The sequence below is a fragment of the Rhinoraja longicauda genome, chromosome 1, assembly GCF_053455715.1.
Source record: "Rhinoraja longicauda isolate Sanriku21f chromosome 1, sRhiLon1.1, whole genome shotgun sequence".
Taxonomy (NCBI): Eukaryota; Metazoa; Chordata; class Chondrichthyes; order Rajiformes; family Arhynchobatidae; genus Rhinoraja; species Rhinoraja longicauda.
The window spans coordinates 143121373-143140415 of NC_135953.1; the positions used below are offsets into that span (position 1 = coordinate 143121373).

Here is a 19043-nt window from a genome sequence, read left to right on the forward strand (position 1 = left end):
ATTATTATTTATCCTCAACCCAGATTGTGAAGTTAATAATGTGATAAAATTATTATGTTTCTGAAATATTCTCTTTCTCAGCCATGGAAGATACACAAACAACTCAGAATGGCGTGCGTGAGTGACCGTGAACTGCTTGAGAGCTTGCTCTTTCTAAAACACATTTTTCATTCAGAGCTAACTCATTCAGAGAGGGTAATTGCAAGGCTGATATTGCATTATAATTAATATTCCTATTTGGGGAAGGAATTGCCAAACACCAACAATCAAAGCTCAGTGCCGCTCATTTGATACTGTGCACCCTGGGACATGGGAGGGGAGTCAACCTCCACACTTTACTGGTAATGGCTGTGACGTTTACCACATGCGGTAATTGTGGTGAAACCACTTTTTCTATTTTTTGAATGTTAATATAAAGGTTAATGGCTTTCAGTGGCAGTACTAAATTATGAATATTGTCAACGTCATGTTGTTTATACTTAAGGCATTTTATCCTGATGTAAATTGTCTAATTTAATATCAAAAGCTGAAACCTTTTATTAACGATGTGACATTTTGAGCTTGTCAGATCAGCTGAGTTCAGGATGACGTTGGTATGTGAGCTTGCTGGCCAGATAGTTGAGACAGCGTGATACAGAGAGCAAAGCTGATCTCCTGAGCCTATGTTCGGGGTACGTGCGTGTGGACACTGGTTCTGCGTTGTGGGCTGAATCCCAAGCATGGCTGCTGGAGAATCTACGTTCAAATTAAATTAAAGATTGGTATCTGTAATGGTTTAATAAATGTCATGGAGTCATAAAGAGATGGAGTCATAAAGAATGTCGTCCAGGAGAAACCTGCCATCGTACCTGGTGGAACGAGGTTTTCTTAACTGTGTGACTCCTCTTGAGGCTGGCGTTGCAACAAGTGAAGCACGAGTCTCCATATGGGGTGATACAATATCCACTCTATCTCTCTCAACCACCATGGATTGACGGCGTGAGCAACTCCCCTCTGCTGCAGACGCACGCTGGGCCAGATGGAAATGCCTCAATCGATTGAGAACTGGTGTTGGCAGTAGGGTTGCCAACTGTCCCGTATTAGGCGATACATCCCTTATATTGGGCTAAATTAGTTTGTCCTGTACGGGACCGTCCTTGTCCCGTATTAGGCCCGGGGGGGGGGGGGGGGGGGGGGGGGGGGCTGTACGCCCAGACAGTGTAGACTAACAGAGTGTGTTTGGGGAGCAGGGCCGAGTGTGTTCCCCTAACGGAGGTTGCATAGCAACCCGCCTCCCGGCCCGGGCGGCCACCATTGGTGGAGTGGGAGCACGTGGCCGATGGCTGGGCGAAGTCAAGGTGATGTCACATTGCCCCTATTTGAGAGTTAGAAAGTTGGCAACCCTAGTTGGCACAGCCAAGGTTTATCTAAACAAGTGGGGGTATAATTCCAACGATGTCACCTACGAATGTGGCATTGAAACACAAACAATGGAACACCTGCTGGAATGCCCTCAACCGGAAAACCAATGCACAGCGGCCAATCTCACTGCCTGCAATGAAGATGCCGAGAAGTGTGTTCAGCTCTGGCTGAACAATATCTAATCTTGTGATGTGGACTCGATAAGAAGAACCTATAGGTGACTCCAGCCCTACCAATGCGTTTAACTCTCAGATATGGATCTGGATCGATTGGCCAGGTGGGCGGAGGAATGGTTGATGGAATTTAATACAGAGAAGTGTGAGGTGTTGCATTTTGGGAAATCGAACAAGGGCAGGACCTACTCAGTAAATGGTAGGCCTCTGGGTAGTGTGGTAGAGCAGAGGGATCTAGGAGTGCAGGTGCATGGTTCCTTGAAAGTCGAGTCACAGGTAGATAAGGTGGTCGAAAAGGCCTTTGGCACTTTGCCCTTCATCAGTCAGAGTATTGAGTATAGAAGTTGGGAGGTCATGTTGCAGTTGCATAAGACGTTGGTGACACCGTATTTAGAATATTGGGTTCAGTTCTGGGCACCATATTATATGAAAGATATTGTCAAGTTTGAAAGGGTTCAGAACAGATTTATGAGGATGTTGCCAGGACTAGAGGGTGTGAGCTATAGAGAGAGGTTGAGTAGGCTGGGTCTCTATTCCATGGAGCGCAGGAGGATGAGGGGAGATCTTATAGAGGTGAACAAAATCATGAGAGGGATAGATCGGGTAGATGCACAGAGTCTCTTGCCCCGAGTAGGGGAATCGAGGACCAGAGGACATAGGTTCAAGGTGAAGGGGAAAAGATTTAATAGGAATCCGAGTGGTAACCTTTTCACACAAAGGGTGTTGGGTGCATGGAACAAGCTGCCAGAGGAGCTTTTCATGAAAGGAGCACTTTTCCAGAAAGGAGCGAGAGAGAAAACGGGGAATTACAGACCAGTTAACCTGACATCGGTGGTGGGGAAGATGCTGGAGTCAATTATTGAAGAGGTAATAACGGTGCATTTGGATAGCAGTAAAAGGATAAGTCCAAGTCATCATGGATTTATGAAGGGGAAGTCATGCTTGACTAATCATCTGGAATTTTTTGAGGATGTGACAAGTAAAATGGATGAAGGGGGGACAGTGGATGTAGTGTATCTAGGCTTTCAGAAAGCCTTTGATAATAGACAATAGACAATAGGAGGCCATTCGGCCCTTCGAGCCAGCACCACCATTCAATGTGATCATGGCTGATCATTCTCAATCAGTACCCCGTTCCTGCCTTCTCCCCATACCCCCTGACTCCGCTATCCTTAAGAGCTCTATCTAGCTCTCTCTTGAATGCATTCAGAGAATTTTCCTCTACTGCCTTCTGAGGCAGAGAATTCCACAGATTCACAACTCTCTGACTGAAAAAGTTTTACCTCATATCATATCATATCATATATATACAGCACGGAAACAGGCCTTTTCGGCCCACCAAGTCCGCGCCGCCCAGCGATCCCCGTACATTAACACTATCCTACACCCACTAGGGACAATTTTTACATTTACCCAGCCAATTAACCTACATACCTGTACGTCTTTGGAGTGTGGGAGGAAACCGAAGATCTCGGAGAAAACCCACGCAGGTCACGGGGAGAACGTACAAACTCCTTACAGTGCAGCACCCATAGTCAGGATCGAACCTGAGTCTCCGACGCTGCATTCGCTGTAAAGCAGCAACTCTACCGCTGCGCTACCGTGCCGCCTCATCTCAGTTCTAAATGGCCTACCCCTTATTCTTAAATTGTGGCCCCCTTGTTCTGAACTCCCCCAACATTGGGTACATGTTTCCTGCCTCTAACGTGTCCAACCCTTCAATAATCTTATACGTTTCGATAAGATCTCCTCTCATCCTTCTAAATTCCAATGTATACAAACCTAGTCGCTCCAGTCTTTCAACATATGACAGTCCCGCCATTCCGGTAATTAACCTAGTAAACCTACGCTGCACGCCCTCAATAGCCAGAATATCCTTCCTTAAATTTGGAGACCAAAACTGCACACAGTACTCCAGGTGAGGTCTCACTAGGGCCCTGTACAACTGCAGAAGGCCCTCTTTGCTCCTACACTCAACTCCTCTTGTTATAAAGGCCAACATTCCATTGGCTTTCTTCACTGCCTGCTGTACCTGCATGCTTCCTTTCAGTGACTGATGCACCAGGACACCCAGATATCGTTGTACGTCCCCTATTCCTAACTTAACACCATTCAGATAATACTCTGCCTTCCTATTCTTACCACCAAAGTGGATAACCTCACACTTATCCACATTAAACTGCATCTGCCATGCATCCGCCCACTCACACAACCTGTCCAAGTCACCCTGCAACCTCATAGCATCTTCCTCACAGTTCACACTACCACCCAGCTTTGTATCATCTGCAAATTTGCTAATGGTACTTTTAATCCCTTCATCCAAGTCATTAATGTATATTGTAAATAGCTGCGGTCCCAGCACCGAGCCTTGCGGTACCCCACTGGTCACTGCCTGCCATTCTGAAAGGGACTCATTTATCCCCACTCTTTGCTTTCTGTCTGTCAACCAATTTTCTATCCATGTCAGTGCCCTACCTCCAATACCATGTGCTCTAATTTTGCCCACTAATCTCCTATGTGGAACCTTGTCAGTGTTGACATGGATAGAGAATTGGTTGGCAGACAGGAAGCAAAGGGTAGGAGTAAACGCGTCCTTTTCAGAATGGCAGGCAGTAGTGAGTGGAGTGCCGCAAGGCTCTGTGTTGGGGCCGCAACTACTCACCATATATATTAACGATTTGGAGGAAGGAATTAGAAGTAACACTAGCAAGTTTGCAGATGACACAAAGCTGGGTGGCAGTGTGAACTGCGAAGAGGATGTTCGGAGGTTGCAGGGTGATCTGGACAAGTTGAGTGAATGGGCGGATGCATGGCAGATGCAGTATAATATAGATAAATGTGAGGTTATCCACTTTGGCGGCAAAAACAAGGAGGCAGATTATTATCTCAATGGTGCTAGGTTAGGTAAGGGGGAAGAGCAGTGAGACCTGGGTGTCCTTGTACACCAGTCACTGAAAGTTGGCATGCTGATACAGCAGGCAGTGAAGAAAGCTAATGGCATGTTGGCCTTCATAACGAGAGTATTTCAGTATAGGAGTAAAGAGGTTCTTCTGCAGTCGTATAGGGCCCTGGTAAGACCACATCTGGAGTATTGTGTACAGTTTTGGTCTCCTAATTTGAGGAAGGACATCCTTGTAATTGAGGCAGTGCAGCGTAGGTTCACGAGATTGATCCCTGGGATGGCGGGACTGTCATATGAGGAAAGATTGAAAAGACTAGGCTTGTATTCACTGGAGTTTAGAAGGATGAGAGGGGATCTTATAGAGACATATAAAATTCTAAAAGGACTGGACAAGCTAGATGCAGGAAAAATGTTCCCAATGATGAGGGAGTCCAGAACCAGGGGCCACAGTCTTAGAATAAAAGGGAGGCCATTCAAAACTGAGGTGAGAAAAAAAAATTCACCCAGAGAGTTGTCCATTTGTGGAGTTCTCTGCCACAGAGGGCAGTGGAGGTCAAATCACTGGATGGATTTAAGAGTGTTAGATAGAGCTCTAGGGGCTAGTACAATCAAGGGATATGGGGAAAAGGCAGGTACGGGCTACTGATTGTGGATGATCAGCCATGATCACAATGAATGGCGGTGCTGGCTCAAAGGGCCAAATGGCCTCGTCCTGCACCTATTTTCTGTTTCTATGTTTCTAGGAGGTAGTTGAGGCTTCTTAACCCACATGACACATCTGGAAAATCAACTTCTCCTCACCTGGATCCACCTGGCACTAGCCCCATTGCTTCCCCTCATCTTGTTCTGCCAGCAATCTCACCTCGACTTGAATCTGTCTGAAAAAGAGTCCTGACTTCAAACATCTTCTGCCCATTTCCCCTCACAGATGCTGCCTGACCCACTGAGTTCCGCCAGCACTTTGAGAGATGGGTGGCAGTGTGAACTGCGAAGAGGATGTTCGGAGGTTGTAGGAGGTTACCTGTGTCCCACACTTGCATTAAAGTTCAAGTCCACAACAACAATCAGCACAGACTAAATTACGTTTAAAAGCAAGATAGTATGTTTGAGCACGAATTTCCGTGAGCGCAGAAAAGGAAAGGGACTGACCGTCATGGAGTGAATCGAACAGTTGTTTAGCTGTGCACGTCTCACCTTTCACCTCTCCGGGCATTTCAAGGCCAAGTTTCTGATAAAAGTCTTTTTGTTTTTTTAACTCCGCTGTAAATGACAAATGGTCTCGGTTTAACCAATTGTGGTTACACAATATTACAAGATCAACATTTTGGTTCATCTCTAAGATGTCCGGATTCCTGGAGCTGGACTAATGAAACATATAACTCCCGAGTTTATAATGTCCACAGAACCTATTTCATGACACAAAAACAATTTGGAGATGATTTAAAAAATTGCAACTGATCATGCAAAAGACTTCCAAAACATCAGTTGTCTGGCTGCAGATGAAAGACTGAAGATAAGGTTGGAGTAACTCAACGGGTCAGGCAGCATCTCTGGAGAACATGGACACAGAGTGCTGGAGTAACTCAACGGGTCGGGCAGCATCTCTGGAGAACATGGACACAGAGTGTTGGAACAACTCAGCGGGTCAGGCAGCATCTCTGGAGAACATGGACACAGAGTGCTGGAGTAACTCAGCAGGTCAGGCAGCATCTCTGGAGAACATGGACACAGAGTGCTGGAACAACTCAGCGGGTCAGGCAGCATCTCTGGAGAAAAGGAAGAGGTGATGTTTGGGGTGGAGACAACTTCAACACACTGCCATCAGTTGGATGCCAGGTTCATCAGGTGAAAGACTGATCCCTGCCTGTGACTGACTTCAGGCACTGTTCTCCTGCACATGGAATGCACACTACTGGAGAGGAAGATTCAAGAAACTGCCATCCTTTTCCTTAACATTTCAGCATTCAGTTCTTTTCTGCACTCACACCTGCTTTTAACTGGCTGTTGTTCTAACCATTTGCCTATCACCGCCCCCCCCCCCACCCCCACCCCCCCCCCACCACCCCCCCCCCCTCCACCACCCCCCCCCCCCCAACCCCCCCACCCCATTACCTGCCAGGCTTTGTCCTGCCTCTCTCCTCTCTCCCAGCTCCCTCCCCCCTCTCTACAATCAGTCTAAGGGTCCCAAGCTGAAATGTCACCTATCCATGTTGTTCAGAGGTGTTGCCTGACCCGCTGATTTAGTCCAGTACATTGTGTGGTTTGTGGATTACCACCTGCAGTTTCTTGTTTCTACATAAGGTGTACAGTTAATGGCAGGACCCTTAACCCTTGAGTGTAAGAGTAGGAAGTCACATTGCAGGTTTACAGGACTTTGGTCAGGCTGCCTTTGGAGTATTGCAGTTCTGGTCGACCCACTACAGGAAGGATGTGGAGGCTTTGGAGAGGGTGCAGTGCAGGTTTACCAGAATGATTCTTGGATTGGAGGATATTAGCTATAGGGATAGGTTGGACAGGCTTGGGTTATTTTCTCTAGAATGTCAGAGGCTGAGGAAGGATCGAAGGAAATAAAATGAGAGCATAGATAGGTAGAAAGTCTGGCAATTTTGCCTAGGTTGGAAATGTCCAACATTTTAGGGCATAGTTTAAGGTCAATGCGTTTAGGTACAAGACGTTGGTGAGACCGCATTTAGAGTATTGTGTTCAGTTTTGTTAAGGAAAGACTTTGTTATGATGCAAAGGATGCAGAGATTTACGAGGATGTTGCCAGAATTCGTGGGCCTGAGCTATAGGGAGAGGTTGAGCAGGCTGGGACTTTATTCCATGGAGCGCAGGAGGATGAGGGGTGATCTTAAAGATTTGTGTAAGACAATGAGAGGAATAGATAGGGTAAATAGATACAGTCTTCTACTCATAGTAGGGGAATAAAGAACCAGAGGACATAGGTTTAAGGAGAGGGGAGAAAGATTTAATAGGAACCTGAGGGGCAACTTTGTTTTCACACAAAGAGTGGTAGGTATATGGACAAGCTGCCAGAGAAGGTAGTTTAGGCAGGTGAAAAACATTTGGACAAGTACGTGGATAGGATAGGTTTAGGAGGGATATGGGCCAAACGCAGGCAGGCAGACTATTGTAGATGGAGCATGTTGGTCGGCGTGGGTAAGTTGGCCCAAAGGGCCTGTTTCCACGCTGTATGAATCTATGTCAGAGGGGCACATTTTTCTACACAGAGAGTGGTGAGTGCCTGGAAGGTGGTGGAAACAGATAGGATAGAGGCATTTAAGAGTCTTTAGATAAGCACATGCATATGCAGGGAATGGAGGGGTATGGTGCACATACAGGCAGAAGGGATTCGTATAATTTGGTAATCTTGTTTGGCACAGGCAAGCCCGTTCCTGTCCTATACTGTTCTATGTGCTTCTGACTGCCATCAGTACATCACATTGAGAAGTCGTATTCAGCATTTCACACGGACAATCGAGAAACCACTGCAATTCATTTCTGAGAGTTTAATTCTCAATTCCCTAAGCAATCAATGATAACTGGGGCATGGTTAGCAAGTAGGTAGGGATGAATTGGAGGTGAAATGGGAGTGGTGACTGAATTCAATTTATTTTTCTTTCTCAGAATAACTTTGAAATGACCCTGGTAAGCACAAAATATTTAATGTTTTGATTTGCATTGTAGTGAAATATGTATTTGCATTGTAGTGAAGTATGTATTCTTATAGTTTTTTCCTTATCTCTAGTGTTTTCAGTTTAATACAAAAAGTTGGTTTCCTGAATGTATGATGAATAAAAACACAAGGTTTTATATCTGTATATAATATAGTGATACACTTGGAAAAGGAAAGGAAAAATGTCTCGTAAAACTAGATCAAGCCAATTTTCTGGAAAATAACTATAATTTGCCGGAAGGAACGTATTCTACATCTGTTAAAGCAAATAGTTCCAGTGCAGACTTCAGATCGTGCCATTGTCATTTCATTCTAAGTTCCCGTGACTGACTGCAATGCAGCACTGCTCCTCACTTTACACTGCTGCTCACTTTACAGTGTTACCTCGGGGAAACTAGGCGCTGAAGACAAGCCAGCGGAATGCAAATTGTAAGCCATCAGATTGTACAGCTCAGAAATGGGCCCTTTGGCCCATCACACACAGGCTGATGGTTTTACCCACCTGCTCTAATCCCATTTATCTGAACATTCCTCACATGACCGTGTGTAGCTATGTGCCCCTCAGCAGCATGCTCCAGATATCAACCACTCTCTCTGTCAAATCACCTTTAAAACTCCTTCCTCTCACCTTCCACCCATGCCCTCATGTTTTTCATATCACCAAGTAGGGTTGGCAACTTGCTCACTCCCAAATAGGAGACAAAAGGTGACATCACCGCCCCGCGCCCCTCGTGACCTCGCCCAGCCAGCGGCCACATGCTCCCGCTCCACCAATGGTGGCCGCCCAAGCCAGGAGGCGGGTTGCTATGCAACCTCCGTTAGGCGGCGCCCGGGCCTCTGGGCCTACACTGTCCAGGCCTACAGCGGCCCCCGGGCCTACACTGTCCGGGCCTACAGCATCTGGGCCTACAGCGCCCCCTCCAGGCCTAAAGGGGCGTGGCTGTGTTCTGCAGCTGCGGCTCACCGGCAGTCTCTCTGTTTTTTTGTTGTTGTTTTTTTGTCATTGTCGTCGTTAAATGTACGTTTTGTTTTATTTTTAACTCTGTGTATGTGGGGGGGTGGTGGGGGGGTTGGGGGAAACCTTTTTTCAAATCTCCTCCTCAACGGAGATGCGACCTTTACCGTGTCGTATCTCCGTTCGCGCTACGGCCTAACACCGTGGAGTCGGCGGCCTCCAGCTGGGATCGACCTTGAAGACTCCGGTCGCAGGGCCCGGACTTACCATCTCGGAGGCTTCGGCCGTGGGCCCTGGAGACCGCAACATCGGGAGTTCGCAGGTCCCTGGCTTGCGACCGGTTTTTGGGAGCTCCAGCCGTAGCAGCTTCGACCGCCCCGAAGCGCGAGGTACGATCGACCCGCTCGCAGGCCCTTCATCGCCCTGTGTGGCTCGGCCGCAGCACTTTCCATCGCCCGGTGGGGGCTCAGGACTTTCATCGGCCTGCTTGGCTCGGCCCTGGCACTTTCCTTCGCCCGGTGGGGGCTCAGGACCTTCATCGGCCTGCTTGGCTCGGCCCTGGGACTTTCCATCGCCCGGTGGGGGCTTCAAAAAGTTGGGAGCCTCGATCACCTCGTGGCACCACGGGAGAAGAACGAGGAGGAGATAAGACTTTGCCTTCCATCACAGTGAGGGTATGCCTAGAGCAATCACTGTGATGGCTGTTTGTGTAAAAAATTATATCTGTGTGTCTTGTGCTTTTTAATGTCTACTGCCGGACCCTGACGTGAGAGGACGCTGGCGTTGTGTATTCGCCGCTTTTCCGTCAGGATAGTTTGTCTGTTTGTTTCTATGTTAATTGTTTTTGTAAAGCGCATTGAGCATGCGATAAGGCGCTATATAAAATAAATGAATTATTATTATTATTATTAATGTGGGCAAGGACGGTCCCATACGGGACAAACCAATTTAGCCCAAAATACGGGATGTCCTGGCTAATACGGGACTGTTGGCAACCCTATCACCAAGTGACATTGAACACTTCAGGTTTATCTTTATGGTTTAATTTAATGACAGAACTTTGACAGTGGTCTGACAGAGACCTTTTTCTCAGAATGGAAAAATTAAGTACTAGAGGGCATAGCTTAAGGTGAGAGAAGCAAAATGTAAAGATATGCAGAGCAAGGTTTTTATACAGAGGGTGGTGGGGGCCTGGATTGCACAGCCGGGGATGGTGGTGGCAGATACCATAGTGGCACATACCAAAGAGATAGGCACATAGAAATGCAGGGAATGGAGGGATGTGGATCACTTGCAGGCAGATGTGATGTGGCAGCATGTTCAGTGCAGTCTTTGTGGGCTGAAGGGCCTGTTCCCCTGCAGTGACTTGGATAGATTGGGCGAGTGGGCAAATGCATGGCAGATGCAATATAATGTGGATAAATGTGAGGTTATCCACTTTGGCGGCAAGAACAGGAAAGCAGAGTATTACCTGAATGGTGACCGATTAGGAGAAGGGGAGATGCAATGTGACCTGGGTGTCATGGTGCACCAGTCATTGAAAGCAAGCGTGCAGGTGCAGCAGGCAGTGAAGAAAGCGAATGGTATGTTGGCATTTATCGCAAGAGGATTTGAGTTTAGGAGCAGGGAGGTTCTACTGCAGTTGTACAGGGCCTTGGTGAGACCGCACCTGGAGTATTGTGTGCAGTTTTGGGCTCCTAATCTGAGGAAAGACGTTCTTGCCTTAGAGGGAGTACAGAGAAGGTTCACCAGATTGATCCCTGGGATGGCGGGACTTTCATATGAAGAAAGACTGGATAGACTAGGCTTGTACTCGCTGGAATTTAGAAGACTGAGGAGGGATCTTATAGAAACATATAAAATTCTTAAGGGGTTGGAGAGGCTAGATGCGGGAAGATTGTTCCCGATGTTGGGGGAGTCCAGAACCAGGGGTCACAGCTTAAGGATAAGGGGGAAGTCTTTTAGGACCGAGATGAGAAAACATTTCTTCAGAGTGGTGAGTCTGTGGAATTCTCTGCCACAGAAGGTAGTTGAGGCCAGTTCATTGGCTATATTTAAGAGGGAGTTAGATGTGGCCCTTGTGGCTAAAGGGATCAGGGGGTATGGAGAGAAGGCAGGTACAGGTTACTGAGCTGGATGATCAGCCTTGATCATATTGAATGGCGGTGCAGGCTCGAAGGGCCGAATGGCCTACTCCTGCACCTATTTTCTATGTTTCTATGTTTCTACTGTTCTACCTCCTCTGCTTCAAGGGGAACAGCCCTCTTAGAGTTGGTCCTAGCATCATGTTGGGCACAGGCATTGTGGGCTGAAGGGCCTATTCCTGTGCTGTACTGTTCTGAGTTCCAGGAGGGGGGTGACCGTCTAAAGCAGTCCGTCCCGTAGGTCTGAGCTGAGGAGGAATTTCTTTACCACTGTGGAGAACCTGAGGAATTCTTGACCACAGAAAGCAGCTGGAAGCAAATCATTCAATATGTAAATATGTACAACAGGGAGTGAGTTAAATATCGGGAGAATCTGGAAGAGGGTGCTGATCCTGGATGCTGACAATGAAGGGACCAAATGGCACAGCATGACTGGAAGGCCTCCTCCTGCTCCTGATTTCCTGCCTCCAAATGTAGAGCGTAGGTACGAACTCAGAACCAGCAGAGGTAAAAGCTGGGAGAATGCAACTTACTATCTATGTATAGTTAAAACTGAGTTAACAAGGAGCTTTTTCACCAGAGAGTTGTGAATCTGTAGAATTCTCTGCCACAGAGGGCAGTGGAGGCCAATTCACTGGAAAGATTTAAGAGAGTTAGATAGAGCTCTGGGGACTAGCGGAATCAAGGGATATGGGGAGAAGGCAGGCACTGGTTACTGATTGTGGATGATCAGCCATGATCACAATGAATGGCGGTGCTGGCTCGAGGGGCTGAATGGCCTCCTCCTGCACCTATTTTCTAAGTTTCAGCTACTGAATGGAACATCAGATTTAAGAATAGCTTCATCCCCACTGCTAGCCAACTCCAAGACTATCACCCCTTTCACACCTTCTTCCCCAGATGCTGCCACGTACACAACGGTTACACTGCAATCTTTGCACCGTTCTGCTGTTGTGCCGTGGCATTTATTTGTTGTAACGGTCATTACTGTATTTACTGTTTAAGAGCTTCATGTGAACAATGGATTTCATGGCATCCTGGTGTTGGTTGTATGTTGAAAGACTGGAGCGACCGGGCTTGTATACACTGGAATTTAGAAGGATGAGAGGGGATCTTATTGAAACATATAAGATTATTAAGGGTTTGGGCACGCTAAAGGCAGGAAACGTTCCCGATGTTGGGGGAGTCCAGAACCAAGGGCCACAGTTTAAGAATAAGGAGTAGGACATTTAGAACGGAGATGAGGAAAAACATTTTCACTCAGAGTTGTGAAGCTGTGGAACTCTCTGCCTCAGAAGGCAGTGGAGGCCAATTCCCTGGATGCTTTCCAGAGAGAGTTAGATAGAGCTCTTAAAGATATGGGGAAAAGGCAGGAACGGGGTACTGATTGTGGATGATCAGCCATGATCAGTGAATGGTGGTGCTGGCGTGAGGGGCCGAATGGCCTACTTCTGCACCTATTGTCTAGTAATAAACTGATCTGAGTCTGCAGTGGATTTTCTGTTTTTTAATTTCCCTACCATTCCTCGGCATGTCTGAGATCGATCAATGGTGGAAGTAATGATAAAGACAGTCGTGCAGCACTGAAACAGGTCCTTCGGCCCACCGAGTCTGCATCAACCACCCTGCGTACATTTATTGTAATCCTATTTCATTCCCCCAAATTTCTACAAAATGCCTTCAGATTCCATGACTCTAGTGACAATTTAGTGTCCAATTAACCAACTGACCCACGTATTTTTTGGGATGTGGAGGAATTTGGAGCACCAAGAGGTGACCCATGATATCACAAGGGTGAATATGCAAACTCCACACAGACAGCACCACGGGATTAGGACTGAACTTGATCCATGCAGCTATGAGCAAAACACAAAATGCTGGAGGAACTCAGCAGGTCAGGCAGCATCTGTGGTAGGAATGGAGACATTTTGAGTCAGGACACTTCAGGTAAGGCGAGGAGAAATTAAATGTAAAGCTGGAGGGAGGGGTATGGGTAGAAGGGGACAGGGAGAGTGAAAAAAGGTGGGATAAAAGGGAAATCGGGGAGCTGAGGATATGAGATGGGCATATGGTGGAGGTAGGGTTGCCAACTGTCCCGTATTAGCCGGGACATCCCATATTTTGGGCTAAATTGGTTTGTCCCGTACGGGACCGTCCTTGTCCTGTATTAGGCCCGGGGGGCGCTGTAGGCCCGGGTACTGTAGGCCCGGACGCTGTAGGCTCGGACAGCTTAGGCCCGGAGCTCCAGGCGCCGCCATTGGCGGAGCGGGAGCACGTGGCCGTTGGCTGGGTGAGGTCACATGGCATGGGGCGGTGACATCACCTTGTCCCTTATTTGGGAATTAGATAGTTGGCACCCCTAGGTGCAGGGGAAAGGAGCAGGCAGGGTGGCTGTGAGGTGGTAAGAGCAATGTATGTGCACTGAGGTGGGAGAAGCACAGGAAAGGGAAGGGGGGTATTACTATAAATTGGAAAATTCAATGTTCGTTCCATTAGGTCAGAAGCTAACCAAGTTAGGAGACCAAATTAGGAGACCAAAACTGCACACAATACACCACATCTGGAGTATTGTGTGCAGGTTTGGTCTCCTAATTTGAGGAAGGACGTCCTTGCCTTTGAGGCAGTGCAGCGTAGGTTCACCAGGTTAATCCCCGGGATGGCGGGACTGTCATATGAGGAAAGATTGGAAAGACTGGGCTTGTATTCACTGGAGTTTAGAAGGATGAGAGGGGATCTTATAGAGACATATAAAATTATAAAAGGACTGGACAAGCTAGATGCAGGAAAAATGTTCCCAATGTTGGGGGAGTCCAGAACCAGGGGCCACAGTCTAAGAATAAAGGGGAAGCTATTTAAAAATGAGGTGAGAATGAACTTTTTCACCCAGAGAGTTGTGAATTTGTGGAATTCTCTGCCACAGAAGGCAGTGGAGACCAATTCACTGGATGAATTTAAAAGAGAATTAGATAGAGCTCTCGGGGTTAGTGGAATCAAGGGATATGGGGAGAAGGCAGGCACGGGTTACTGATTGTGGACGATCAGCCATGATCACAATGAATGGTGGTGCTGGCTCGAAGGGCCAAATGGACTCCTCCTGCACCTATTTTCTATGTTTCCATGTTTCTATGAATCTGAGGTACTGTTCCTCCAGTTTGCATGTGGCCATGATGGAGGCCCTGGACAGAAAGGTCAGTGTGGGAATGCGAATGGGAATGAAAATGGTTTGCAGAAGGTGGACACCCCTGATGGACTGGAATGGAAACCTCATCTTGGGAGCAGATGCTGCAGAGATGGAGAAATTGAAAGTAAAGGTTGCAAGAGGCAGAGTGGGAGGAGGTGTAGTCAAGGTGAACGTGTGAGTCAGTGGGTTTGCAGTGGTCCTCAGTCGGTAGTCTGTCCCGTTTTGAAGACAGAGATTGAGAATGGGTGTCAGACCTATTCCCGTCCGTTTCCCTTTTATCCCCCCTTGTCCCCTCCCCCCTCTGTCCCTTACTGCCCCTACCGCTCCAGCTCTGCCCCCCCCCCCCCCCCCCCGTCCATTACTGCCCCTACCCCTCCCTACGGCTCTGCTGGCCCCCCTGTCCCTTACTGCCCTTAGCCCTCCCTCCAGCTCTGCCCCCCCGGCCCTTACTGCCCCACCCCAACCCCTGCCCGCCCCGATCGTCCTGACCCCTGCCCGTCCCGTTCCCCCATCACCACCCAACCCACTGCCCAACCCCCCCCACCCTGACCCCCCAACCACTGCCCAACCATCCCACCTAATTCTCCCTCCCGCCCTGATTCCCCTCGTCCCCCCACCCTCCTCTCACCCCACTCCCCCCATCTCCCCACCCTCCTCACCCCGTCCTCCCACCCTCCTCTCACCCGACTTCCCCCCCCCCCACCCTCCTCTCACCCCACTCCCCCCCCGTCCCTCACCCTCCTCGCACCCCGTCCCTCTCCCTCCTCTCACCATGCTCTCCATCAACCCCCATCCCCCCTCCCTCTGCTCCCCGTCCCCCCACCCTCTTCTCACACCCCGCTCCCCATCATCCCTCCACTGTTTATGTCCTTTGTTCCTTCTTGCCAAAGAGGTACAACCTCATGTGTGAGACAATGGAAAGGTGATCACTGACCTTCTTGGAGCCCGGGCACCAGTTTGTAGACAATATCTTGCATTGTACGGTCGTGCCTAAGAAATCCATGAAAGAGTATCATATAATAGTTGTCTTCACATAAAGTACTAACGTTTCCAAACTGCCCTCCCAGTAACAGGGTGATATTAGAGGTTGACTATTACAGCAAATCATTGACGTCTCCGACAGAGAAGGTTAAGGGGAGAATGTAAAAAATCAAGGAACAGCAGATGCTGGTTTACAAAAAAAGACCCAAAGTACTGGAGTAACTCGGCACCCTACTGTAACCCTACTACAAACCTACAGACTCCCACAGTTATCTGGACTACACCTCATGCCATCTTTGCTATCTCTGGCAAAGACACCATCCTCTTCTCCCAATTTCTCCATCTTTTCCGCAACTGCTCCCAAGAAAAAATCTCCATTCAAGGAGATCCGAGATGTCCTCTTTCGTTAGTAAACACGGTTCCCCCCCCCCCCCCCCCCCCCACTGCTGTCATAGATAGATCCCTCACCTCCATCTCCTCCATGCCCCGTAGTTCTGCTCATGTTTCCCCCCCCCCTCCCTCCAGAAAGAACAGAGATAAGAGTTCTGGATAGACACAAAATGCTGCAGTAACTCAGCAGGTCAGACAGCATCTCTGGAGAAACGGGATAGGTGACGTATCGGGTCAAGACCCTTCTTCAGATGGAGTTCCCCTGGTCTTCACCTTTCACCTAACCAGCCTCCACATCCAACACATCATCCTCTGACATTTCCATCATCTCTAACGTGATCACACAACCAGTGACATCTTCCCATCTCCATTCCTTTCCGCCTTCCGCAGAGACCCGCTCCCTCTGCAACTCCTTGGATCTCTCATCCCTTCCCACATACACCACCCCCTCCCCAGGTACTTTCCCCTGCAACCGCACACCTCCTCCCCGGGGCCCCAGCAGTCCCTCCAGGTGAGGCAGAGGCTCATGTGCACCTCCTCTAACCTCATCTACTGCAGTTGGTGTTCCAGATGAGGCCTCCTTTACATCGGCGACGCCACGAGTAGACTCGCCGACTACTTCACCAAAAGCGCACTCAGTCTAACGAGGCCTGCTGGATCTCCCAGTTGCCAGCCTTTTTAACTCCCCTTCCCATTCCCACGCTGACGGTCCTTTTCTGAGCCTCCTCCATTGACACACTAACAGGAGGAACAGCTGCGCTGCCTCAATAGCAAGGACGTCCTTCCTCAAACTAGGAGACCAAAACTGCACACAGTACTCCAGGTGCGGTCTCACCAGGGCCCTGTACAACTGCAGAAGAACCTCTTTATTCCCATACTCAAATCCTCTCGTTATGAAGGCCAACATGCCATTATTAGCTTTCTTCACTGCCTGCTGTACCTGCATGCTTACTTTCAGTGACTGGTGTACAAGGACACCCAGGACTCCTTGCACTTCCCCCTTACCTAACCTGACACCATTGAGATAATAATCTGCCTCCTTGTTTTTGGATAACCTCACATTTATCTACGTAGGAAGATAACTGCATGTGCTGGTACAAATTGAAGGTATCACAAAATGCTGGAGAAACTCAGCGGGTCAGGTAGTATCTCTGGAGAGAAGGAATGGGTAACGTTTTGGGTCGAGACCCTTCTTCAGACTGATGTCAGGGAGGGGCGGGACAAAGAAAGGATATAGGTGGAGTCAGGAAGTCAGTGGGAGAACTGGGAAGGGGGAGGGGAAGTGGAACTATCTAAAGTTGGAGAAGTCAATGTTCATACCGCTGGGCTGTAAGCTGCCCAAGTGAAATATGAGGTGCTGTTCCTCCAATTTGCGGTGGGCCTCACTATGACAATGGAGGACGCCACTGACAGAAAGGTCAGACTGGGAGTGGGAGTTGAAGTGCTCAGCCACCGGGGGATCAGGCTGGTTAAGGCGGACCGAGCGAAGGTGTTGAGTGAAACGATCGCCGAGCCTGCGTTTGCTCGCCGATGTAGAGAAGTTGACAATTGATGAGGTTGGAGGAGGTACGGGTGAACCTCTGCCTCACCTGGAAAGGCTGTTTGGGTCCTTGGATGGAGTCGAGGGGGGAGGTGTCAGATAGTTCCTCTGTCCCTCTCTTCCCCTCCCCCTTCCCAGTTCTCCCACTGTCTTCCTGTCTCCACCTATATCCTTTGTCCCACCCCCCTGACATCAGTCTGAAGAAGGGTCTCGACCCGAAACGTCACCATTCCTTCTCTCCAGAGATGCTGCCTGACCCGCTAAGTTACTCCAGCATTTTGTGATACGTCACATTTATCTACAGTACATTATACTGCATCTGCCATGCATCTGCCCATTCACTCAACCTGTCCAAGGCACCCTGCAACCTCCTAACATCCTCTTCGCAGTTCACACTGCCACCCAGCTTTGTGTCATCTGCAAATTTGCTAGTGTTACTTTTAATTCTATCATCTAAGTCATTAATATATATTGTAAATAGTTGCGGCCCCAACACCGAACCTTGCGGCACTCCACTCGCCACTGCCTGCCATTCTGAAAAGGACCCTATGACTCTATGACCCGTTTATTCCTACTCTTTGTTTCCTGTCTGCCAACCAATTCTCTATCCATGTCAACACCCTACCCCCAACACCATGTCCTCTAATTTCGCCCACTAATCTCTTGTGTGCGACCTTATCAAAGGCTTTCTGAAAGTCCAGATACACTACATCCACTGGCTCTCCTTCATCCATTTTACTTGTCACATCCTCAAAAAATTCCAGAAAATTAGTCAAACATGATTTCCTCTTCATAAATCCATGCTGACTTGGACCAATCCTTGTACTGCTATCTAAATGCGCCGTTATTACCTCTTTAATAATTGACTCCAGCATCTTCCCCACCACCGATGTCAGGCTAACTGGTCTGTAATTCCCCGTTTTCTCTCTCGCTCCTTTCTTGAAAAGTCAGATAACATTAGCTACCATCCAATCCACAGGAACTGATCCTGAATCTATGGAACATTGGAAAATGATCACCAATGCGTCCACGATTTCTAGAGCCACCTCCTTGAGTACCTTGAGGCCCTGGGGTTTATCAGCCTTCAGTCTACCCAATACTATTTCTCCCCAAATGCAAATTTCTTTCAGTTCCTCTGTCTCCCTAGATCCTCTGTCCTCTAGTACATCTGGGAGATTGTTTGTGTCTTCCTTAGTGAAGACAGAACCAAAGTACCTGTACAACTCTTCTGCCATTTCATTGTTCCCCATAATAATTTCACCTGTTTCTGCCTTCAAGGGACCCACATTTGTCTTTACTAATCTTTTTCTTTTAACATATCTGAAGAAGCTTTTACTATCCCTCTTTATATTCTTGACCAGCGTACCCTCGTACTTCATCTTTTCACCCTGTATTGCCCTTTTTGTTACCTACTGTTGTTCTTTGACAGTTTTCCCCAATCCTCTGGCTTCCCGCTACTCTTTGCTATGTTATACACTTTTTCTTTTAGTTTTATTCCATCCCTAACTTCCCTTGTCAGTCACGATTGCTCTTATATCTTTCTTCCTCTTTGAAATGAAATGATCCTGCATCTTCTGGATTATGCCCAGGAATTCCTGCCATTACTGTTCCACCGTCATTCCTGCTCGGATCCTTTTCCAGTCAACCGTGGCCAGCTCCTCTCTCATGCCTTCATAGTCCCCTTTGTTCAACTGCAACAC

The 19043-nt window shown here is 48.2% G+C and overlaps 1 protein-coding gene across 2 annotated transcripts in view; it reads right to left on the bottom strand.

Moving 5' to 3' along the window:
* pcgf3 (polycomb group ring finger 3) overlaps positions 1 to 19043 on the bottom strand; it is an 80745-nt gene that overhangs the window by 34751 nt on the left and 26951 nt on the right. For both annotated transcript variants that reach the window (XR_013547814.1, XM_078407890.1), the window contains exons 4-5: positions 15367 to 15422; positions 5626 to 5736 (exon numbers count right to left, since the gene is read on the bottom strand). Coding sequence is in view for 1 of the 2 variants with exons in the window: in XM_078407890.1 (XP_078264016.1) it covers positions 5626 to 5736; positions 15367 to 15422 (167 nt within the window). In the remaining variant the exon portion in view is untranslated. The remainder of the gene's footprint in view (positions 1 to 5625; positions 5737 to 15366; positions 15423 to 19043) is intronic.